General features: G+C 33.7%; 2 protein-coding genes across 3 annotated transcripts in view; both read left to right on the top strand.

Moving 5' to 3' along the window:
• The window catches only part of LOC124360050 (acyl-CoA synthetase short-chain family member 3, mitochondrial), a 64,167-nt gene extending 60,817 nt beyond the window's left edge, over window positions 1–3,350 (top strand). Inside the window, exons 13-15 of the mRNA XM_046813302.1 lie at window positions 338–560; window positions 1,302–1,477; window positions 2,071–3,350. Coding sequence (XP_046669258.1) covers window positions 338–560; window positions 1,302–1,477; window positions 2,071–2,166 — 495 coding nt within the window. The 3' untranslated portion in view covers window positions 2,167–3,350. The remainder of the gene's footprint in view (window positions 1–337; window positions 561–1,301; window positions 1,478–2,070) is intronic.
• Window positions 3,351–6,329: 2,979 nt separating this feature from the next.
• LOC124360053 (xyloside xylosyltransferase 1) lies at window positions 6,330–25,194 on the top strand. Of its 2 annotated transcripts, XM_046813309.1 has the most exons (5): window positions 6,330–6,916; window positions 18,198–18,424; window positions 20,026–20,272; window positions 21,562–21,812; window positions 23,202–25,194. In XM_046813309.1, the coding sequence occupies exons 1-4, from the start codon at window positions 6,503–6,505 to the stop codon at window positions 21,766–21,768; spliced, it is 1,095 nt and encodes a 364-aa protein (XP_046669265.1). In that variant the 5' UTR covers window positions 6,330–6,502; the 3' UTR covers window positions 21,769–21,812; window positions 23,202–25,194. The 2 variants fall into 2 exon arrangements, with proteins under 2 accessions (XP_046669265.1, XP_046669264.1); XM_046813308.1 differs by having other exon boundaries at window positions 21,562–25,194.
• The last annotated feature ends 245 nt before the right edge of the window (window positions 25,195–25,439 follow it).

Here is a 25,439-nt window from a genome sequence, read left to right on the forward strand (position 1 = left end):
TTACTGCCTTGTCTTGGGACTAAATTTAAAGCACTTACAATACATTCAAACAAAGCATGTACAAGTATTGATATTCAAAAAAACAAATCCACTATGTACGGCCTTGAGTTACTAAAAAGTCGTGGATCTAAAACTCGCTGAAATGTTGTTGCTGTGTCCACTAAATAGGAAATATGCATAACATGCCTACTATTCATGCCTAGGCTAATTGTGACACTTCTAACACGTTGTTACACTAAACCTATAACTTTGGCATAGGTTCTTCTTTGGTTTTCCCTCTAAGTCCTTTTGAAATTTCATCTGTTTTGCGTACGATATGTGACTTTGATTGTTCCAGGGGTACTACGATACGATGGATGCTGGGTACCGTGACGAGTTCGGATACATCTACGTGACGGCACGAGACGATGACGTGATCAACGTGGCAGGACACCGACTCTCCACAGCCGCCTTAGAGGATGTGATCCTCAGCCATAAGGACGTGGCGGATGCTGCAGTCGTAGGGGTGCCAGAGCCAACAAAGGGAGAGATACCACTCTGCCTCTTTATTGTCAGAAACGGTAATTCATCAACCTGATTTATAACTAATTTTAGTTAGGCGTAGTAGCCTTGTCGTGCCAGAAAAAACTAGGGGTACAATAGTGTACAGCCTTTAATGATCAGGTTCCACGAAGAAACCACAATAACACAACAAATTGGTTAGTGTTATTTATATACGTTATTGTGGTTACTTTACATGATTTCTAACTGTTATTGACTACTTTCAAATCGTTCAATCACTTATCCAATAGTTCTATGGCTTCAATAGTCGATAACTCGACCATATGTCTCCTATTAGTTGCTAAGCAAGTATATAAAATTGTTTTCTAAGCAATCATCGCGGTGTAATTTTTGTTAGGGAAGCTTGATGTCCATGTCCCAATTTGCCTCACTCATGATATAGAGAGCCACTGTTTAGTTTCACGAAAAATCCATTATTTTGTTTAAATTCGACTTATTAGTTATTGTTGTTTTTTTTCGTGCTGGCTGGATTCTACCATCTTTGCTTCTATTATGAATTCTATAACGTTTATTCATTAATTTAAAAGTGGTAAACTGATCTATTTATTTTTACTCTACTTTTTTGAGTTTTGTAAGCGGAGTTGCGCACTTAGGTAAATATAACTAATACTTAAGGTATAATTTATACATTCTTCTCTCTTGATTCATTACAACCCTTAAAACAAGAAAATAAATTAGTTAAACTTAAGTAGGACTATGTGATAATAATTTATTTGGTCTTTATGTGAATATATTTATAGACTGCACCAAGAGTGAGGACGTCCTGCGAGAAGAGCTAGTGAGGCAGGTGCGGGAACTGATCGGACCAATCGCTGCATTTCGACTGAGCGCCGCCGTTTCCGCGCTTCCCCGCACCCGGTCAGGCAAGACGGCCAGGAAATCCATCGCAGACCTCGCCCGTAACAAACAGATCAAGGTTATTAAATAAGATTAATCCTAGGTCAAAGACATTAATGAGAACATTACTTTAGTATACTAGTTTATAGAATATAAATTTCAAATCGTGTTCTTCAACAGTAGGCCCACATATGATCTGTGCTTTCTGAAATAGTGTACACGCCTAAACAGTTCAAAATGATGTTATCAAATTCCCATAGAAATAATTTTCACTCGTATTGTCCTCTAGTGCCATACGTTTAATGCCACGGTATTTCATAGACAAAGTATACTGCAATGAAACTGCAATATGTTAATTAACTTACGATTGTGTAATAACAGGCAAAACCATTCGTGTAGTAAGCCAAATAAAACTTTGTTGCTGGTATTATACTTGTAACTTGTTCTCAAAACTTCCTGAATTAATAAATAACAGTTGCCTTTCATGTTAGCATTTTATACTGCACTCCCCGTAGCGTCATATTACATTTCACTATGTACAAGTTTTCCCATCCCCCCCCCATGGAGCAGAAATATAACAACCAATATCCATGAGGAGAGGTCATTATAAGACTAAAACTCGTGGTTTTGGGGCATATAAGAACATTTGCTTGAGAAATTTTTAATTTTCAGATCCCCGGGACTATAGAAGACCCTACCATCTATAAGGAGATCAAACATGTGCTACAGACCCTAGGATACGCCCTGACGGCTCCTGACCCTCTTTGAAACCTGGAGACACTGATCATCAGTCAAAAATTATGAATAGGAACAAGCCATGAACTGTCTATAACTTTCTTGACTTATGTTTCATTGTGTAGTTATCACATTAGAAAAGGTCATGTACGTGTATCCTAATATTTTTTTGGTCTTTTGAGTTAAATTGTGTACTTTCATCTACAGCTATAGATGTGTAAATGTTTTACGCAACTCTTAGTAAATAAGTAATTTTGTATGTATCTTTATAGTATAGCCTTGACTTCCGAAAACATAAAACCAAAAGGATGAAATTCTCGAAATCAATTTTACTATATACTTATTCAAACATATTAACTGAGAAACCTTTGACTGTCTTGCTTATTCCCAGATGTAAAAATGAAATTAATAGATGAAATTCTAATACAGAATTCTACACTCAAAGTGTATAGCACTTCATTAAATTTTTTAATAATACGTTATAAACATTGCATTATTGAAAGTGGAGAAACAATCGAGTTCAACGGATTGGAGTCGACTGAGGATCAAGTTGTTTTTATTGGCTTTAATGAGTTTTTTTTTTTTAAAGCAGCGTGAGCTGTATTATTAAAAGAGCAATAAAATATTGTGCTTTATTTTGTATACGATATCATGATCCTGATTAATCAGACTTAATATAAAGACCGGCTTGATTGTAGAGATGTTTTGTAAAAAATGGTAAATATAAGGGAATGTGTGTAAAAAGGGATTTTTTTAAATTTTTAGTTGTGTTATTGTGAAAGTAAACCGTTGATGGAGAATTGGCATGCTTATTTTATAAAAACACTAAGGTTGTCCGTAGCCAGCCAAGTTAAGACTGTATCACTCACAGGCCCTTTTCATAATTTCAGAAGAAATAATACAAACATTTAAGGGCTTGAACTACTTTTCCTAAAACAATCTTTTAGCACACCAAAAACCGTCTAAAAGAAGAAATATTCAGGACACGCCACTTACTTATTAACTGTTTTTGTCTACCTACTAGTATTCAAACTAGTGCTTTCTATAATAAGTTGCAAACCTAAGTCCTAACTATTGTTGAGGACAAAAATGAATTTTGTAACCAAATATCCTCACATGTACTCCAATTAAACTTATTTATTGATCTTTAATAATAGCTAAACAAGTATAATACTGGATCATTGCTTAGATTTTTAAATAAATGAATTAAAAATGGAGTTTCAGAGTTTTTATTTTATTTCCTTCATATCACCTGACACATATTAGCATACTGAGACGCAAACTGTATTCGGATAAGTTTAAGTAATATTTTTAAGGAGGGCATAATTTATTATTTCTGTGATCAAGATCTTATCAAGATGTCATATATTAAAAATTAAGTTGTATATGTATATGAATAAATAACACGTTATGTGAAAATTTGATGAACAAAATTCACAGATTGCTTACATATTAATATAATGCAGAACTTTATTTACACAACTTACGTAAGTACTAGTCGTTGTTGAGAAATTTGGAATAAATCTTGGTACTAAATATATTTAATTTGTAGAATATAACATGATAGGTTAAATAATACCTCTTATAATATTTGTATATGAATAACTAAAATTTAATCTTGTAATTTCATACTGAATATTGGATTCACTGAATAAAACCCATCAATGTCAAACAAACAAATGTTTGTTGATTGGGATTGGTCATGGTTGATGTTATTAGTTTTAAGGGAATTTATTTTATTTTCCACCCAACAATAAATGTGGAAAAACGGTATGACTCAATGTTTGTAATAGCCCATAGAGTAGATGTTTTCGCTGTCAATTTTACCTATCACTGTAGTTCATCTACATTTACTTTATAATACTCAGTGGAATCGAAATCGCGCGTTTCTTCGTGCATGTATTGTTGCTACTCGGATTGTATTGTAATCAGTTATACTATTCTCAACTTTCTTTTTTGTTATAGATAGGTAGGCAATTAGGGCTATAAGGTTTTTAATTAATTTCTAAATTGATACAATCTTAGTTATACCTTTGATTGTACTTACTAATACAACTGAAGGTTATTAGTATGTTAACTATATGTCTTCATTGTGGGGTTTCCTAACATATTTCCAGGTAAAAATCCGAAATTGTTATAAATTATCCTTTTGCTTAGAAAAATAATTATTGTCATCTTGGAAAAGAACAGGAAATGAATATCAAGAATTTAACTGAAGACAACTCTTTTTCATGCCAAATGGTCTGTTAGCCCAAATTAATTATAATTCATTAATATAAATCGATTCAGGGTTTATTAAGTAAAGTAATCATTTTATTAACTGTCTATGTGAATAATATTGTTTCGTTAATCAAATACATCTGATTACTATTTAGAGGTATTCTGTCTCTTCAGTGTTACTATTATTTTACTTCAAGATTTCTACAGCCCTTCCTGACATGGTAAACAATGAAACAGATCAGAAATTTGAGTCCTGGTCCAACATTCACCCGACGTATTCAATGTCATATTGGTAAAGGTATCAGCCACTCAAATGGCTTACCTCGATACGATTGTTTACGGGATGGCTGTACCTTCTTTTGAGATGGAACAGTCAAAATAATTTAACAGGCAGAGGCTAATAAAATTCAAGGCAGACAAAGCACAACAGAGAGACAAAACACCAATTTTCATTGACAGTAGGTCTAGTTTACTTAGGAGAAAGACTGCTAGAATGCCCCATGGGCATTCATATGAAATTTTGTAGTGAGAAGACCTAGACGTGGAGCTATTACATTCTATTTTTGTATCATTTAAAACAAATACATGCAGGAAAATATCCATTTTGTTCTGACTGATTTAAGATTCAATAAATATGTGCCTAAATCCATAATGCTTACCTAAAAGGCAGAAACCTATATATTGTGATCCTATGAGACGGGGAAAATAAACCTGTCTACACACGATGTACGTATATTTTTCTTTCCTTAAAAGGTACGGGGGTCAAGGTCTTGCCCCGATGCATGTCAAGCTGTATGTCCTGATGAGGTAGGTACGTAATTTGTAAATTTAATAATTTAAAAATTGCTATTCTTTATTTGAATTTAACTAGGTTATTGCCTTTTATTCAAATGCAATGATTATGATTTCGCATTTATTTACTGCCACCGATTTCAAAAATTCTATTATTGAAATTATTAGATTTAATTTTCAATTTTCAATTAAATCTATGGTTGATTTATGGAGGTACGTGTTTTTTTTCAGCGGAGAGGCATTTTTCACTGATTTTTGTTGTCTATTTATTCTTATAATTCTTTATCGATCGTCAAAACATGAGAAAATTATTGTCAGTACTAATTAATTCTAGAAATCTTAACCATATGGTTATGTGTACCTATACCAAATCTGTCCCATACTTCTCGCAATAGAAAAACACAAAAATTCCTCATAAGTAACCCACAAAGTCTGATATTAAACTACTGCCATTAAGAATTAGTTGAAATTTCAAAAGTAAACATTGAACGAGCTATTCTTCCTATGTTTGTATGGCCATTCTTTTCATATTTAAATGACAAAAGTAATACCTTTCCACTTATAACAAAAAAGCATGAGTCTCTTATAATAGTTGATAACATCTATCAAAACTATCTATCATTTTTAAATAATAATTTATTTATTTTCATTTTTTATTTTGACTACTGTTTAGAAACAATGACTGACTCTCTACAAAGCAAAACATTATTTAGAAAGTTTATATATATAAACTATAACATATAACTTATTTTATATGCTAGACAACTAAACTTAACGTAAAAATCAGTAACATAAAAAAGGTGAACTATAACATAATATTGTCGTGAACAGTACATTTATAAAACAAGCCCAATACTACTGAATTATTCGAGTGAAATATTGACTAAATATGAACTGGGAATTTAACGTTTAAAATAGCCAATATGCAATATAGGAATTTTACAAACTTTTCATCTCTTAGTTTCAAATCAGCAAGATAGTTGATAAATTCAATATTTATATGTGAATTAGCTATGAATTTATGAAATAATCTTATTTCAATAGTTACTAAGTTGAAATATAGACTAAATATAGTATATAAACTAGCCTAACAACACTCTTCAACTATTTATTATAACCAGCACAAGTTGCCTGCTTTGCAAGTGCTTTGAAACAGCTGTTGAACAAAAAAATTATATGAAAAAGCTGTGTTTACAAATTAATTGGCTTGGTCCAATGGCCATGGTCAAGATATTCAATGGATATAATATTTCATGTGATAGTGATGTATGTGTGTTGACTGCTGTGAAATAATACAATTTTATTACTTCAAAGTACAATATATGTTCACTATGTGATATAGAGCCTAGTGTTACGTATGTCCTACAAAATTTTGCTTAACCTCATTTTGTTAGTTTCATTTCTTGTTATTTTCTATGTTGTTCAAACCAATAAAGAACAAACAGATGCATTCAGAAATCAACAAGAGTTTACAGATAATCTCGAGGCTGGATTTTCAACCTCCGTGATTAAAAGCAATTTCTCAGAAATTACAAAATTACCTAGTGTATCAGTTGTTGATAAATATTTCAATATATGGTGTATATTTACAAAAGTAAAAAGTAGAAGTTCTTCCCTCAGATACAAGTTTGAAACATTGATAAAATCTATTTTTGAGTCATCAAGTATAAAATTGTCTTTTCATATTATAACTGATTCAAAGAGCCAATATTTCGCTGAGAAGATATTTGATGACATAAACTCCTCATCTACAACACCAATTGAATTTAAGGTTGGTTGATTATTTAAATAATTATTAATTCTATTTCAACTATACAACTAGCCTAGTACTAACTTATTTAGTCAAACATGGCTGTGCGAGAGCACACTTTCAAGATCAGTGAAATTTAACCAATAATTTAAAACGCAAATGATACTAGAGTGGAACCTTGATAAATCAAACCTCAGTATATTGAATTTCTTTATAAAATGAAATATTGCCATTCTCCTTGAATACGTGCTATTTACTTCAATACTAATTTTAGGTACCATACTATATATATATATATATATATATATATATATATATATATATATATATATATATAGAAGGTTAAACGTAAATAACCTCAATATATCGAATATTCACCTTGATTTTGCCTACTGTTAACATTTATACTTCGAAGTTCAGTTTTATTTGGACGTTACAGTGATTCAAGCAAATTTAAGCTAACTCAATGACTTCTCAAAATTTAAGTTAACTGCATTAGATTTTCAAGTGTCACGGTATTTCGTGTAAAAGTGTGATGGCAAATGTATTGTATTTATATAACAACGTTTTTAATCCTTTGGAGACCAATCTATATTACAAGAAGTAAACCAGAAATACCGGGCTATTTTTATGAGTTTTGCAGAGTTTCGGGGAAGGGCATTTCCACAGAAACGTCAACCTCTACCAAAAAAAGTTTTTTTCATAAAATCCTATACAACTATATATTTTTTTAAAGCTCAAATACACCTTTATAAGAAACTGGTACTACATTTTCAAAATGAAGTTTGGCTGTTAAGTATGATAGCTTTAAACAAAAGTTTATTTTAATTTTTTTTCAACAATTAGAAATACGGTCCCTAAACAAACAATGAAATAAATATACTTATTATAGAGATTTTAAAATTGAAACACTTATAGTTCAAAACCTTATAAAGTAAGCTAAACTTTTGGTATACTGACATAAAAAAAATCCAAAAGTAAAAAAGAATTTGGATGTGTTGGAATATGGCTCACTTTTAATTTTACGTCCGACACCAAAAAAAGTACGTTTAGTTTTCTGCTGAGTTACAAAAATTTTTTTAAATAGCCTACATGAAACTTTTGGTTTTTTAAAACTAGCTTGTTATGTGCTTTAACAACATGCATTGAGAAAATAATTATCTTGCATTCATAATTTATAGACAGGTGTCGGACGTAAAATATTATTCCAACAATTGACTTACGTCCGACACTTACGTCCGACCCCTAATGCATTTGGTTCCCATAACAACCATTAACAACAGCTAGGTCATATAAATATTTTACACTTGCCTTTTTACTAAGGTTTCTAACTTCTTAAGGTTTGGTTATGTAATGTTTTTACACTTAATTAAATTAATAAATTGTCGGTTATCTTTCTATACAATGACACATGAAAAAAACTGTGAAAGGCTGAATGGGTATAATACCAATTAAAACCTTTAAATAAATTCCTCTTTGAAAAAGGAAGAAGAAGTAAAATGTTAGGTAGTTGTTTCTATTTCAGGTTATGTTACTTTATTTACTACACAGTAAATGAGTTCATTGTTAGAGAAGAAACTCACAACTCATCTCCAACCTGATTCCTTTCTACTTAATATCCAAATACAAAGGTAAGTCTAAATGCATATTCTTAATTCATTCTGTTAGTGTTTTATTGTGCAAAATATCAAACTGAGTAAATATTTAAATAATAATATAGATTTATATTAGAGTTTGACTTTTTCTAACCTCAAAGTAAAATTGTACCTTATGTCCACAAGTATATTAACAAAATTTTAGTATTTAGTTTTAAAGAGGCAAACTTAAACCTTTTACTTAAATGCTTCGTGGATTTTTTTCAGATGCCGTTAACAAATAAAGAAAAAGATGGCCCGCAGAAGAGAAAGACAGAAGGCTGACCCAGTAAAATATGCAGCTGCTTTGGAAAAAAAAATAGGTTGAGAAAAAAAGTGAATAGACAAATATTCAAAGAATCAGCAACCGAAAAGGAAATGAAAGATTTCAAAGCAGAGAAGTACAGCGTGTAATGGGTTACTACTCTAAAAAAAAATCTTTACCACATCAAGGTGGTCAGGACCCTGTGACTCCTGAGAAAGGTCAAGGCTCACCATTCAGCACTAGGCAGTCTTTAGGGTAAAGCTGTTAAAAGAGCATCCAGAAGTCTTCCTAATTCACCACGGAAGAAAAGGTGTGTTGTCAAACGTCTAGTGGATGAATGTGGTCTAAAACTTCAAGACCCCAAAAGCACATCAAAATGCCATGGCCTAAGCCTAAGCGAAGAGACAGTTGCCACAGTGGTGACATTTTTTAACAGTTGATGATGTTTCTTGGCAGGCCCCCGGTAGAAAGACAGGATTATTCAGCGCGAAAAAGAAAAGATGAAAAAGGAAAAAAGGTAAAATCTTATGTACAGATTCGTTACTTAACAATGTCACTTGGAGAGGCGTTTAAGATTTTTAAAGAAAAATATCCCAACACGATTGTTGGCAAATCTAAGTTCTGTAACTTAAAGCCTAAACACTGTATGTGTTTTGAGAAATTCCACAAAATGTGTGCATTTGCACATATCATGAAAATGTATCGATTATTAATATCAAGTTTGAAACCCCATACTGATCTACCAATAGAATTTAAAGAGTTTATTAACTCTCCATGGTTTGTGATTCAACTTCCAAAGAGTGTGTGTTTCAAAAATGTAACAACTGCAAAAACAAGATAGATTTTTCATGCTCCAGAAAACAGCTTGGATGAGCCATTAAAGTATTTTCAATGGCAAAAAAGTTGAAGGTAGAGCACAAAAGGTTGAAGTTATAAGCACTGTTCAAGGGACTTTTGATGAATTGAAAGCTCAGTTAAAAAACCCTTTTTAGTTCACACTTTATCAAGCGAGAACAGGCTAAAACTTTTAATAATTTAAAGTCAACAGTCAATGGCTCAGAAATTTTGATACAAATGGACTTTTCTGAAAATGCAACATTGTTGCATCAAAATGAAATCCAGTCAGCTCATTGGAGCCACTCCCAGGCTACAGTGTTTACAACATACACGTGGGTGTCGGAGGACATTGGAGAAAGCTGTGTAATTGTATCAAATGATTTTGGATTATACCAAAACCCAAATTTTTCTGTTACACAAGTTACTTGTTAAGCCATTTAAAGACAAAATATCCCGAAATAGCAGTGGTAAATGTTTTTTCTGATGGTACATCAGCCCAGTTTAAAAATAGGTTTATGTTTTCTGTTCTACATTTACTTGAAATAAAATTCAATATTAAGATCATATGGCACTTTTTTGGCAACTTCCCATGGGAAGGGTGTGGTAGATGGGATTGGTGGGACCAATTTAAAAGGAGTGTCTGTAACTATGTTAAAGCTAATAAGAATTGTGTTGTCAGTACAGCTAGCCAATTTGCTACAATAGCAAAGTGAAAGAAACCCAAATATAATGGTAGCCTTCATTTCCAAAGAAGATGTACACAATTCTTTCACTGAAGTTGAAGAGATGTGGTATTCAGCAGTCCTAGTGCCAGATACTCATTTGTGCACTACTGTGCAACTGTCACTGACCAGCGTTACATCATAGTTGGGGAGACTAGTACAGACCTTTCTATGAGAAAAGTAAGGATTTTAAAAGGACAAGCTTTTGATTCAGACAGCAGTGACGAAGATGAAATGGTGGAAGGAGAGCCAGTTCCTACTCTGCAAATAAATGATATTAAGCCTTTTGACTGGGGTTGGTCGTAAAGTACGAAGATGTGTTCTACCCAGGTGAGGTCAAACAAGTGAAGCTTGAAGAAAATGAAGTGGAAGTACAAGTAAATGCATGTTTCAAAGACTGGCAAATACTACTACCTGCCCAAAGATGAAGATTGCATTTGTTACCTATTAAAAGATGTCATAAAGAAAATTGGATCTCCGATTCCTTGCGAAGGAACTAGGGAGCAATATAAAATTCAATGATAGTATTAATGTATATTAATTTTTTTGTCTTAACATCTTAAAAATGTCTATCACATGTTAAGTTAGCTAATAAAAATCGCATTAGTAGTTTAATCTTGTGTATTTTATTCTCTAGCATCTCAAATCCTTCTTTTTAAGTCAGACATTTTACGTCCGACACCAAAAATTTTACTTCCGACACCAAACTTATTATTTTATTAATGAAAAACCAGATCATTAATCCAATTAAAATTTTCATGTTTTTATAGCATATCTATTAGTGCACCACCACAATTTTTATTGCATGTCTAAGTGAAAAGACATGCATAGAGTTTTTAACATATCTTAAATGAAGTCACCACTAACATTCTCAGCAGTTTACGTCCGACACCAGTGATATTTATTTTATTATTACTTAGTGAGTAATATTTAAGAGCACTTTCATTTATCAAAATGTTCCTTATTGTTAGCTCTTTCAATTAAAGTAGTCAAAGTGTGAAATATTATCTGGCAACTGCAATAAATTAAGAAAGACAGTAAGAAAAAACTGTATGAATTTTACGTCCGACACCGTGGAATTGCCCGGAAATGGCTATATTTTCTGAACCACAAATCATATCTTTTACCTGTTTTTTTATATTGTATATTATAAAATGGGCTACTAAAATATATGTCAACTGTTTACTTGTAAAAAACATTAGTATGAATTTATAATACTTATAAGGATGTTTTTTCATCTTGCCTCCACTTTGTAGGCTCTTTTTGCTTTAAGCAGCACATCTTTCCTTATTTCCTGGCAGTTTGAACACTCATTGTTCTTCACATAAATCAAACGAAACACAGTGTAAATAACACTATTTACAATATAAACACATCCTAGCAACTATCTGAGTACTATGAGAGAGAGAGAGAACTTTATTACATAAGCATTGAGCTCAGAAATGGCGTCATGTTACAAAAATATAAAGACAGGCATTTACAAACAGGTACGTATTTTAGGTCAGTCTATGTTGATGTACACAGCGATCAGCAAACTCGTCCAAATCATAGACAGGGACATCGAGCAGCCAGTTCAGAAGCCTCATCTTCAGAGTCTTTGGATTGCCACGCTTGATGCTGTTCGGTAAGAGGTTGAAAAGTTTGGCTCCGGCATAGGACGGCCCTTTCGAGTATCTGGATGTTCTGTGTGTAGGCAGGTTAAAGTCAGAAGTGTACCTGGTGTTATGGTCATGTACGTTACCATTCCTCTGCAGTGCTTGGTTGGAGGCAAAGACGACCACCTCACAAATGTAAATGGAGGCTACAGTTGGAATTCTGAAGGTTTTAAACAGTTCCCTGCAGCTGGCTCGCTTCTGGATCCCCCCAAGAACTCGTACGGCGCGCTTCTGCAGCACAAACACTCGCTGGATGTTTTCCTTAGAAGCAGCACCCCAAACAACTATCCCATACCTGATGTGGGATTCAATCAGGGCATGGTAGGCTGCACGAGTGGCGTCCGCCTTAGTGACGGTGTTAACACGTCTCAGCGCAAAGACTGCCGAACTGAGCCTCTGGCACAAGGAGTCTATGTGAGTGTCCCAACGTAAATCACTGTCTATGATCACTCCCAGATGTTTGGTTGACTCGGACTTCTGAATATTTGGAGGGCATGAAACCTCATCACGGAGTTTTCCAAAAAACAGCTGCTGCGTCTTGCTCTCGTTGAACACCAGGTCGTTGTTCGCGCAGTATTCCATGGCTTTATTGATGGAAATAAAGTTGTCCACTTCAAGTTTGTCCAGTTCCATGCCGCTGGTCAACAGGACAGAGTCGTCAGCAAACATGACGGTGCGGCTGTAATTACTCATGTACTGCGGGAGGTCGGCAGCAAACAATGCAAAAAGAACTGGTCCCAAAACGGAACCCTGTGGGACTCCTCTTGTCACGCTCAACAGACCCGATCTGACCGTGTTAGTTCTACCTTTGATGGTTTGCCTGATCTCAACCAGCTGCCTTCTTCCAAAGAGGTAGGTCCTAAACCACTCCTGTGCTGCGCCCACAACACCAAAGGCACCAAGCTTGGCCAGAATCAGCCCGTGATCCAAACAGTCGAAGGCCTTGCTAAGGTCTAAGAAGGCTCCACCGACTGTTCTCCCAGCCTCCAAGTTGTCCAATATGTGTTCCACAATTGACGCTACCGCAGTTATGGTTGACCTGCCCGGCATGAATCCATGCTGTCCTTCTGGAATGATGTTGTTGGAGTTGAGATGTCTCATAAGACGGGTCAAAACTACCCTTTCCAGTATTTTGGAGAAAGTTGGGACCAACGATATCGGCCTAAAGTTGCTAATGTCGTCTCTCTTGCCTTTCTTGTGGAGAGGATAAACCTTTGCTACCTTCATCAGGGAGGGAAAAGTTGCCTGCTCCAGTGACTTATTCACAATATTAGTTAGAGGCAGGCAGAGTTCCTCTTCACAGTACTTCAGAAGTCTGGAAGAGACGTCATCGACACCTGTTGAGGTTTTTTGTTTTAGTGCCCTTATAATACCTCGCACCTCATCAGTGGTTGCCAATGTAAAAGCGGTCAATTCATTTACCAGATTGTGATTACAACCAACGACCTGAGTGCTTTTTTGTAGATTACCTGCCCGCAAAATATCTCCAGCAATGGTAGTGAAGTATTCATTGAAGCTATTAGCAACCTCAACGGGATCTGTTATGATGTCGTTTGAGATCCTAAGTTGCCACGTTGTATTATTTACATCCTCGCAAGCTCTTCTTTCAGCGTTAACGACGCTCCACACCGCTTTGCTTTTGTTGGAGGACCGCGAGATTAGCTCCTCACTAGCCTCCCGTGATGGTTTTCAACTTGAGGTCATAAGTTTTTTTCTTCTGTGCCGCTTCAAGCCTGTCGTCCGCTCTTCCAGTTGAGGTACTTCTTTCTTGAGCTTCGATGAACTCGGTTCTTAGCCTAAGAACTTCTGGGGTGTATAGAAATGGCTTTAGGCCAGTTTTTTTTGGACCTTGATGTTTTATATGGGCATGTAGCGTCAAGTGCCGATGTAATCGTCACCATAAGTGCTGAATAAGCCTTCTCCACATCCATTGTCTGAAAAACGTTGTTCCAGTCTTCCTCCGCTAAAAAATTTCTGAGCCGTGATAGGTTTTGATTATTTAATTGCCTATAAGTGGCAGTAGGTTGGATTTTCGCTTTTGCGGGGATGTTTAGGGCGCAGAGCTGTCCAGCATGGTCGGCAATGTGTTCATGCACTACTTTCACTTTTAGCATCGCAGGACTAAGATTACTGCACACCACGTCTATGGAGGATCTTGAGACATTAGTAATTCTTGTAGGCGGGAGATTCACTCTATGAATGTTATAGGTGGCCAGAAGGTCCCTAAGAGCATTGTTTTCATTTTCTTTCTTTTTGTTTAGGCTGTCCACATTGAGATCACCAACTATACATATCGGGTTGTTGTTTGTTGGAAAAGTTTCCAGGACTCTAGAAATGATTATAAGCGACTCTTCGAGGGAGCTTCTTGGAGGCCGATAAATCCCAAGTACAAACAGTTGTTTTCCTCCATTTAGGAACAGTTTTATACCTGCCATTTCGCAAGTAAGCTCTTTGCTGTGACACTCAATGTTCAAATTCTCCATTTTATTGCCCAGTGAATTACGTGTATAGATTGCAACACCACCCTTTTCAAAGTTCTGTCTACAAAAATTAGTGGCTAGGCTGTACTCCAAAAGTCGCGCACTAAGGATCCTTGATTGGTCCAGACCATGCTCAGTTATAACAACTATGTCTGGTTGTGCGTGGCTCAAATAATGTACTATTTGATAATGGCTATATCAGGAGTACTATGAGTAGTATATCCGGAGCCCACTATTTTGGACGAGTATTCCTTATCGGGAACCAAAATAAACTTCATTATATGTTACTAGTACTTTTCTTGTTTTGTAATGAGTTGAAAAAGACCTGATGAGACAATCCTGTCACAAAATCACCTCTAAATAGGCCTAGACGAGCAACCCTTCAAGTAGGCCTAGACATACAAATCGCCTGTCACTTTCAAATAACTAATTGTTGTTTTTTTAGTTTTTGTTTTCACTGATTGTCATACACTTGATTCATTTATAATTTCATTATGAATAATTATCTTCGCTTTTAGGATTTACCTCAAACTGAAGAGGAAAGTTTTTTTTTATTGGCAGAATACATGTGGCGATCGGGAGTAGTGGCGATGCATTCAACTCAATTCTCACCGACATCACTTCCTTTTGGGAGGCAGACTAACCTCCCAAATAACGATAACCGTTTGTCGTAATGACTTGTAAATTTCTGTTCTTTTTAATACTGTAATTTATTTTGATCCCCAATAAGGAAAACTCTTCCAAAAATAGTGGCCTTTGGATAATACCAAAGTACTACTGTCTGTTTACTCCCGAGAAGCAGCAACTGGTGCAGTCTGACCATAGAGGAAGCAGATGGGTGACATTGCATATATAGGTACAGACAGAATAAACAAAAGAAAAGTCAAATACTAATTACAAAACCATTACATTTTGTTAGTTTGGTTATCTATTTAGGCTTTTATCACGAAAATTCAATCGAAAAGTGTCATTGAATAAATTCAAAACATTTATTACGTTCCGATGTATTGGAAGTTGGTCTCCAAAGTGTTAGTTATTATTCCACGTTACCATTTATACCATTATACTCTATATTTCGCTAAAATAAAATTTATACACAATAGGCCTATTGTTGTAATTTCTTCCTACACATTTCCCAATAAAGTGTTATTGATAATCAAGCATACGTTATTAAAGTAGTTTTTATGTAGTCTATATCAAAATCTGCCGATTTAACTTTGTTATAATGAATAACAGAACAACAATTTGTACTTTGGTATTATCTGGAGGTCACTATTTTTGGAACAGTTTTTCTTTTCTGGCGATCTACAAAAATTTCATTTATTGGAAAAAAACATACTTTATTCGACTTACTGTGAAAATGACATGTCATTAATGATCTGTTCTTATTTTCTGCCTCCTAAAAGAAAGCGTTGGCAAGAAATATGCCACTCTACCCCTATCTACTTCTTGTTACTGTATTACACAATATAAGTAGGTATAGATTAGGTTACCATAAATATGTCAGTAGCAGTACCAAAATTAAAAAATAATTTGGGTACTATCTCGAGAAATTGTTTTTCTTGGCACCGTAGTCTGCACTGATGGCCAGGGGCATTTCTGAATTGGTACAGGGTGTATAAAAAAGAATCATCCGATTTGGCATGTCTATATTTCAAACAGTAGTAAACATATACAATTACTAATTTTTTTGGCTGGAAGGGAAACTCTAAGATTTTTTTTTCATACCTTTTCAAAGGTGTTCAATATGTCCACCTTTAGATACACGGCATATGTCTATGCAGTATTCAAATTCATCCCACGCTGCAGCGAGCATGTCCTGAGTTACTGATTCCACTGCTGTTGTAATGCGATTCCACAGCTCATCCATTGTTGCTCATCACAGAGCATTAGATGTAGGAGGATCAACACCATACTTATTAAGAAAGTCACGCTGAACAGTTATTACAGACTCACACTGCGATAAACGTAGAACACAAAACGCTTTTTGTGGTGCAGACGCCATTTTCACTAGAAATGAAGTAGGTGTTCACTCAAGCGCGCTGCTGTTACCTAGCGGGAACCATGTAAAACTTTAAAAGATACTCTTTTCAACAGTACGTTGTTGGCGCATTTAGCTCAACAAACAGAATAGTTCTGATTTTATTAAATCGGATGATTCTTTTTGATACACCCTGTATTTTGTTGACCTCAAATCATGTCCCAGATCATGTACTTTTCCAACGTCAGATTACGTTGGACAATCTACATATGATCTGAGGTTGGCAAAGTACCTATCAGATATGGTCCTGGCAGATAAGTGCAGACTTAATTGGCACCTCACTCGTAGCAAAAATAGAAAAACATCCCTTGATATTGGTACCTAAATTGAAATTCAGACCACACGATTTCTCACTCGTAAATATTGACTTTCTTTTTATATTCACAATACATACGTATGTGTAGCCTATTAATAAATATTAGACAGGGACAGAGTGGCATCCTTCTCACCAACATCACTTTCTTTTGAGAGGTAGTAAACTAGAATCAATCTTCATAATGAGATGTGATTTTTACAGTGATTCAAATAAAGTGTGTTTTTTCCAGTAATGTAGTTTTCTTAGGTCCTCGGTAAGAAAAAAGTGTTCCAAAAATAGTGGCCTCTAGATAATACCAAAGTATCCAACAATTGTAAACCTCTATATATCGAAGTTGGCCACAAACAACTTTGATATTAAAACTCATGATATATCAGAGTTTTTTTATTTCTCCTTAAGGTTCGATATATCGGGTTTCCACTGTAGTTCACAAGTTTTACCCACTTTGTGAATTGAAAGTGGATAATAAATGATCAGGATAGCAGTTTTAATTAAATAAAAGTTATGAAAAACTCAAAAACTATTAAAAACATTCCCACTGAAAGAAAGAAAATCCCTCTTTGGTAGGGTGGTGATAATGAGTGTGGCAGTCTTACTGTACCAATGAACGGGATAATTTTATGTCACAGTAAGTCCCTGACTAAATATACAACTTTGATCCATTGCCTTCCGAGATAACCCCTCCCAAACTCAGTGCAGTCCTCACCATTAGTCTAGTAGTACCTGTACCCACTGTAAATGATCTGATTTTGGAGATTCCTGCAATTCAGAGTTAGGAAACTGTCTCATCTACCCAACGGGGTAGTGAATGAATGTTGTGAATTATTTCCTACAGAACATAACGAATCAACATAATTGAGACCCATCACCAGAATTCCATTTTAAAATACAAATACTATTGAAATATATAATGGTTTATCTAGTATAATGGTTGGTCTGGACCACTGGGGTGAATGGTAAATAAGCAGAAAATTACATCATGGTATTGCCTGCATCATGCTCAGCCTATTTACACTTCACCTAAACAAGTAATAGGAGGTTGACTAAGCCTGTATTACATTTCACCATCAAATATATCACGTACTACTTAGAGTTTAGTATTGTAATGTAGGAAATAGGAAATAATGGACCCTAGTCCATTACTTACAATCAGTTGCAGTGTATGGTGAAGGAAAATTTAAACTTTTAATACACGATAATAAAACCCTGATGAAATTGGCTCCTTAGAGTCTGAAAAATGTTCTCCTTTTTCTCTTTATTTTCATTCACATTATATATAATTATAGTATTAATATGTAATTAGATATTTTGGTTAGTCGAGAGTACCAATGAGTTTAATGATGGATTTCAAGGTGCAGTACCATGATGTGAAGAACATAACCTCCCAACTGTCAGGGTTGACAACGACCATGCTGCCATACTTTAGCTCTCAGCCAGGGGCTTACTACAGTGACGCTCTGTTTTTCATCTCCCTGGGACTACACAGAGTGGCACCAGCCATCCAGACTCGGGCGGTGTTGCTTGACGTTGATACCAAGTTGGTGGATGACATTGCTCTGCTCTTTCAGGAGTTTAATAGGTCAGTTTACTTGTTATATTAACAACCATAAGTACTGAGTCATAAAAGTGTAATCGGGAGGTACAATCCTGAACATGTAGGTAAAGTAGACTAAGGGGAGGTAATATCAAGGAACAGTTCCCTAGATACTTCATGAATCTCCTGATACATTTACAGACAAAGTAGGCTGCTGTAAGGGTGGACCTTTTAAGTTAATATATAACAATGTAACACACTACTATTGAACATGCATTTTACAGTATTTGCTATGTATGCATTACATATATTAAGCGCAGATCCAGTATTGATTTTTGGAGGGCCATCTTGGTTTTAGTTTACGGTTATCTTTATTATAACAGGTGGTTTGCATTCAATTAAATAAAAAATGTAACTTTTTGCAAGAAATCTACTCATCATCAAAGTTTAGTTCATTAAGTTAATTTTCTTTTTTATAAAGTAGTACAAGAGGGAATTTTTTCTTATAAACATATTTTAAACAAAATCTTTAAAAGTGTTCCTTTCTTAAGTAAATGATGGTATTCAAGATAAATCTATCACATATAGTCAGTTTCGACAACTAAAAAAAAACCATACTTATGTACTTTACTTTTTATATACTGGTGAAATAACATTCGCCCTTTGAAGAGGAGCATAGTCTCATTTAATGAGAATTATTTTTCTGGAATATAAATCTTGGCATTGTTTGCTAAAATACGAGATCGAGCATACGCTCAATTTATTCATCCTATTGTCTGTAGAGTCTGTATTTGGGTCATAAAAACACAAACATTTCAGAATACACCCAAATTGATAGTTGAACACGATCCTCCTGAAAATGGGATTTTGATGTATCATATAAACCATCTTTGGACAATATTGTTTTGTGATGGGTGGTTTACATTGTCTGTCAACAAAAACAAAAACCCTAAAATTTTTTAGTTCTTAAAAAACCAATGTGGAAAGACTTTAATCAGGACGGAATATCATTTATTCTGTAATTGTAGTAATTCTGTACTGGCAAGACAAGTTTGGCCTATTTTTAAGGTGTTTTAAAAATAGTTTGAATTAGTACTGAAAGGTAGATACTATTTTGCAACTTCAGGCATCCGACTCGTTGTTCTCTAAGCGTAAATTTTGAAGTGGATCTACAGTTAGGAATACTTTTCAATAACAATCACTTATCTATCAATCTATTACATTGGTGTGATTTTGAAGTATAGACTTTTTGACACTACTTATATAATGTAGTGAACTCCATACACAGCTAGTCTTAACCTCAACAATCCTTTAATGAAAAATTAAAATATGTATTTCACAGTTCAATTTAATCTGAAATAAACATAACTAGAGTAAATTTCTGTATCTAATACATCAAGTAAAATAATGTTGATCACAATCAATGGGTTAACTATGGCTTAGCTTTGGGGGAGGGAGTATGAATCTAATTGAAAAAACCACACCGGGGAGTATTGAATAAATCTAAATTTAAACACATTAGATAGGCATAGTGTGTGCCAGCAAGGCGTGATATTAAATGCCTACTTTCCAAATTGTTACAATTTTTTGTATCTGTTAGCGTTAAAGATGTATAGGTATAACTGATAACTAATCATTGGTATCAGGTTCGGTGAGAGAGCGGTTCTAGGTATCGCCCCTGAGCTGTCGCCTGTCTACCAGCACATCCTGTACTCGTACCGCAGTAGACACAAGCACACACCCCTAGGAAGTCCCCTCAGCTTAGGTGGCTTCCCAGGGGTCAACAGTGGAGTACTGTTGCTGCACCTGGATAGACTCAGGGCCTCGGCCGAGTACAACCACCTGCTCACCCCCCAGGCTGTCCGGCGGTTGGCCAACAAGTACAGCTTCAAGGTACTGTAATCACTTCATTACGTAACTAGTAAAAAACTATACACTTTATAACATTTTAACCTCAGATTTTATCTTTATAAACAAGGTAGGAGTACGCCACACCTCGTTGTCGCTTCACTTGGTTACATACAAAAATTCAAGTCTTTAACTCATTCTGTTCTTGAGATGTCTTGCAAAAAGAGAAACAGTCAGAATTGTTTAAGAAATTTTTACTTCCTCCTGGCTGACAGTGAAATTGTGTCAGCATTCTGAATGATATATGATTTTCTACTCCATAGTTTTTATTCATTTTACTGTATGAATAAGCTACATATTTTAATATGCCTTATGTTAAAGTCACCTTGTTTACAAATTTGTTTATTCTGCGATTTTCTCATTACCATAGTGATAACGCTCAGCCGAATCCCATGAAGTTGCATGCACCAACATTAAACTCAGTGTTGTTTGTTTAGAAATGAAGCTTTATGCAAAATTTGAAGTCTATAGATGACATCGTTTTCCAGATATTGTACACACAGACAGGCAGAAATTAGATTTTCCTAGTTGCATGAGTGGTAGGCTTCGCTAACGCTCAGGCAATTTGATCTGTTAATTTCAGTAATAATTAAAAATAAATAATAATTGGTGGAGATTATGACATAAATTCTGTAAAAAGATTAAAATCTCACAGATTGATTTAAATCTGTTTAAAGCATGTGGTTTTTGTAGCAAAGTAGGATAAATTTTAGTTATTCTAGCTTAAATAGTGTAATTATCTTTATTACAAACAGTGCACTATGCAGTTGCATATTATATGAATCAGAATTATTGACTTAGTTGTTTACAGCTGTACAACATTTAAACAGAGACACCAACTCTAAAGACAAGAAGGAGCAGATTACTTTAAAAATAATCTACATATTAGCAAACAAAACTTGCTCTTCAGTAATACTCCTCAGCTTAGCCTCCTAGCAAAGGTCAAGGCAGCACAGCCTGATCATATATACGCTAAGGTTAACCATATTGCGTTGATCTCTTACCACACTAAATAAAATTTCAATTGATTAATTTTGTGACCATGATTTTAAACCTCGTCAGTCTTACATCTGTGCATTTGTTACCATGTGTTGGTGGGCATTTCAGGACTTTCCTATAGTTAAGATGACATAAAAAGATTATAGGCGTAGTGATTCTTGGGTATACAGGACTTCACATCCTACTCTGATGGGGATGAATTATCTGCACCTGCTCGAGTGTGATTGTGTCATTACAAGATGACTCTGTAGTTAGGATGACATTGATGCTTCCAGGGACACTTGGGAGACCAGGACTGGTACACTCTGGTAGGGATGGATCGGCCACACTTGCTACACTTGCTGCCATGTGGTTGGAACCGGCAACTGTGCGACTGGTGGCGTGACCACGGATACCGAGATGTTTTCGACAGCTTTGCATACTGTAGCCAGCGCACACGGCTCTATCATGGCAACTGTAATACTCCTATCCCACGTGATTAATCTAATATTCTATCTGCAGTAAACTAAAACAGCCTCCAGTCAATGTAAGTTTGATCAATGAGTACTTCTTTATTTTTACATTTTTCTTTTTTTACGCTACTTCCTAAAAGTTAACTTGCTGTGTTATTTTGTAGTACATTCCAATTCAGTCTTAAAATTATGGTACATTAAGTTAAACAATTTAGTATGTATATATTAAAAATACTAGTTAATTCATTATTAGTTAATTTTAGATTTATTCATGAATTTTAGATTTATTCATAAATAACTCTCTATTGGGGTTTTGACCGCTGATTGAGGTTCAATATTGAGAAAACATGGTAATGTGTGTACATATTGCAATCAAATAACAATTTATTTTATTAATAGATAATGGGTTAATTTATTTCATCAAGTGCAATACAACATTTACAACCGTTCTACCTTCAACTGTCATAGTTGGAATTTTAATTTGTTTTATAATAGGCTGTATCGAATTTAGTGAAGTGCTAGTTGAAATATGTTATAATGAACTGCCACAACAGTATCCAATATTTTAGTTGTCCCTTACCTCCATTGTACAATTTAATTTTATGGTAATTTTTAGATTTATTCCCGTGTTTTTCCCACATTATAAAACTATTGGTTCCAGTATGCTCACCTAGGGATTTGATACTTCTTGTGTATTACTGTGTGTAAATGTTACTTTTAGTATCAATAATCTGATTTATGTCACACACTGTACACCGGTGAGCACAATCTTAGACCAATCCTCCATAGGCTCAAATGCGGTATTTTGTCAGGTTATTGTGTAAGTCAGCTAGACATCACAAAAGTAATATTATAGTTTATTGAATCTATATCCATGGCTGTTATTTATACTATGCCTTTCTTGCCTTGTAAATAGTGAAAGTGCAATAAATAATATTAGTTCAACTCCTCACCATGATATCATGGTCATCGTTTGCATTGTTTTCTGTGTAATAATTTCTCTAAATATAACAATGATGAGTTGTTTGTGTACATGACACATATGCAATGTAATTTTCTGAGTAGATTCAGACAAAATTTGTATAGTTAGTAATAAAGCTCTGTAAATATTATAAAATTTGTATATTCCAATAAAACTGATAGAAGAAACTAATTTGAAGTTCTAGGTGAAAATAAGCTTATGAATGAAAGCTTTAAGAATAATGTATATTGAGTACAAAAAGAGAAATAAACATTAATTTAAAAGAATATTAGATCATATGATGTGTGAAAGAAGTTACAGTATGTGTAATCATTTCAAGAAATTCATAACCCCTCATAATTGTTTTCTGTAGTCTTATACAATCTTAAATGCTTCTTGATGGCCTGAAAACTTATCGTAGGTATCTTAAAAATTACATGTAAATTATTATAGGCCACACATATCTATTTTCTTGTCGAATTATTATTTTATTGGTTTACAGACTTTGATTTGGTGATTCCTTTGCAATAATACAGAATCAGGACTTCAGCTGCTTGATTAATTTAAAGTTACCAGTTATTTTTGCTTGCCATTTTTCTGCTTCCTTATTTTGTAATATTGTTTATTAGTTTATATACATTATTAGTATTTTTGCATAATATATATTTGCTTTCTATTCTTTTATTGCACTTTAGTTATTGTAATAAATAGAATAGTTTAGCCTTTACTCGATGTAGACACAGAAAAACTGAGTACTGAATAGTTGTGCTGTAAGTCAACTGTCCCTTTTTTACTGGAGTCTAGTTCAGAGTTAGAAATAACTGTATGAAGGGATTTGTTAAAATCTCTGCTAATTTTTGAGCAGATAGAGAATAATTGATTGTAATATGTGAAAAAGTAATTTCTTTCGACCTTATTGTTTTGAAACTTATGTAATTTTATTCAAGATTAAGTACATTTTGCATTGTGTATTGATACTTTGAACACTGCCCTCTTTGTCTCTGATGTTCATTCTTCAAAGGTATATCTTTTACTATCCTATTGATAATAAGATTTCTCTACCCCAGTTTTATAGATTTTGAACAAATAGACATGAAACATTTTGAATACATCAAAAAGTTGAAATTGAATTTAAACTATTGCCTGTTATATTTTTCTCTGTAATTTTGCTTTAGGTATACTTCAGTGTTCAAACGTCACTTTTCAGTTTTCTGTGTTGTAAGAATCTCAGAGAATTTATATTATAAACCAATTGCATGTGACATTGTAATTGTACTAGATGTTAGTTATAACATGTTTGTTTTATTGATTATTTTAAGTCTCGTTTTTATTAATATTTAGTATTTTTATACATTTATCACTGTTATATTTTATATTAAATAAGAAGCTTTTGTTTATATTATTTTACACAAACAAAAGACAATATAATATTTATGGCACCAGACAACAGAATATGTGATGTTATTGTACAGATTATAGTGTTTAAGAATATTATGTGTTTTATAAAATACAGTACATATATATATATATATATATATATATATATATATATATATATATATATATATAATACCACTTTAGTAATACATTTGTATAAGTGGCTATTTCTATACATTTTTGTAATTATGTGTCTAACAAACAATGTTATAAAAGTAAAAAACGTGTATGACATCTTAAGAATAAGTTATTTTGTGTGAAACATTGGTCCTTTATTGCTGTTGCCCAAACATCACAATAAAAATATATCATTCCAATTACAAAAGAATCACAGTAATAAAATCATATATTGTAGATATTAACAATAGATATATCATACATCAGATAGATAGATTTCTTGTTATATGAAATTTATTACTTACTAACACTTACAAAAAGTCATTACAATATCAATTTATTCAATACTAAAAATAAATTAGATATTTTTACTATTGTTTAACTGATACAGTTTATTTAAACATTAATATTATTCCTAATGTAAAACACAAATAATTTCTCATACTAAATATGGAGGAAATAAGTATTAATCCGTAGTTGTACAGATTCTTCAGAAAAACTATTCTTTTAAAAATTTTGTTTAAATGTTTTGACATTAATGAAAACAATTTAGTTTGAATGTTACTGGACATTGGAAACCTATTAAAGCATTCCCGTTCTGTATTATTAAATTTGTATTTGGGAAAATTCCATGTTATTCCTAGTAAAAAGAGGCAGAACTACACTGAAAAATATAGAATTTACTCTGCAGTGGTATGCCATTGGTTTCTTTGCTATGTCCCGAACCTGGATAGAAGAAAATGGTGTTTCCATAAGACACATTTTAGTGTTGAAGAGCATACAGAACAAGTGTTAAATGTGCCATTTAGAATGAAAATATTTCTTCCAACTTAGTCAGAAGAAAAATAAATTTTATCATATAAATGTCTTGACATTATATATTAGAGCTATCGGAAAATATGTAACAATAAATGCTCCATTAAATTGCTTGGAAATTTAAAGAAAAGTGTAATTTTTATTTGTTTTATGAAATACCCAAGATAAAAATCTTGACTACCATCTTGAAAGGTTTTATTTATCTTGCTAAAAATCTCGTCAAAGCTATGCTCAAATAGTGTTTTAATCCATACACTGCTCAAAATAAAATCATAAATATAAAATTTTACAACTCGAGTCTACGCATTGGCCATTAAGGCCCATGTAGGCTCTTTTCTTAATTATGTAGCAAATTAAATCTAATAATAAA

This window comes from Homalodisca vitripennis, chromosome 4 (assembly GCF_021130785.1).
Source record: "Homalodisca vitripennis isolate AUS2020 chromosome 4, UT_GWSS_2.1, whole genome shotgun sequence".
Classification (NCBI taxonomy): Eukaryota; Metazoa; Arthropoda; class Insecta; order Hemiptera; family Cicadellidae; genus Homalodisca; species Homalodisca vitripennis.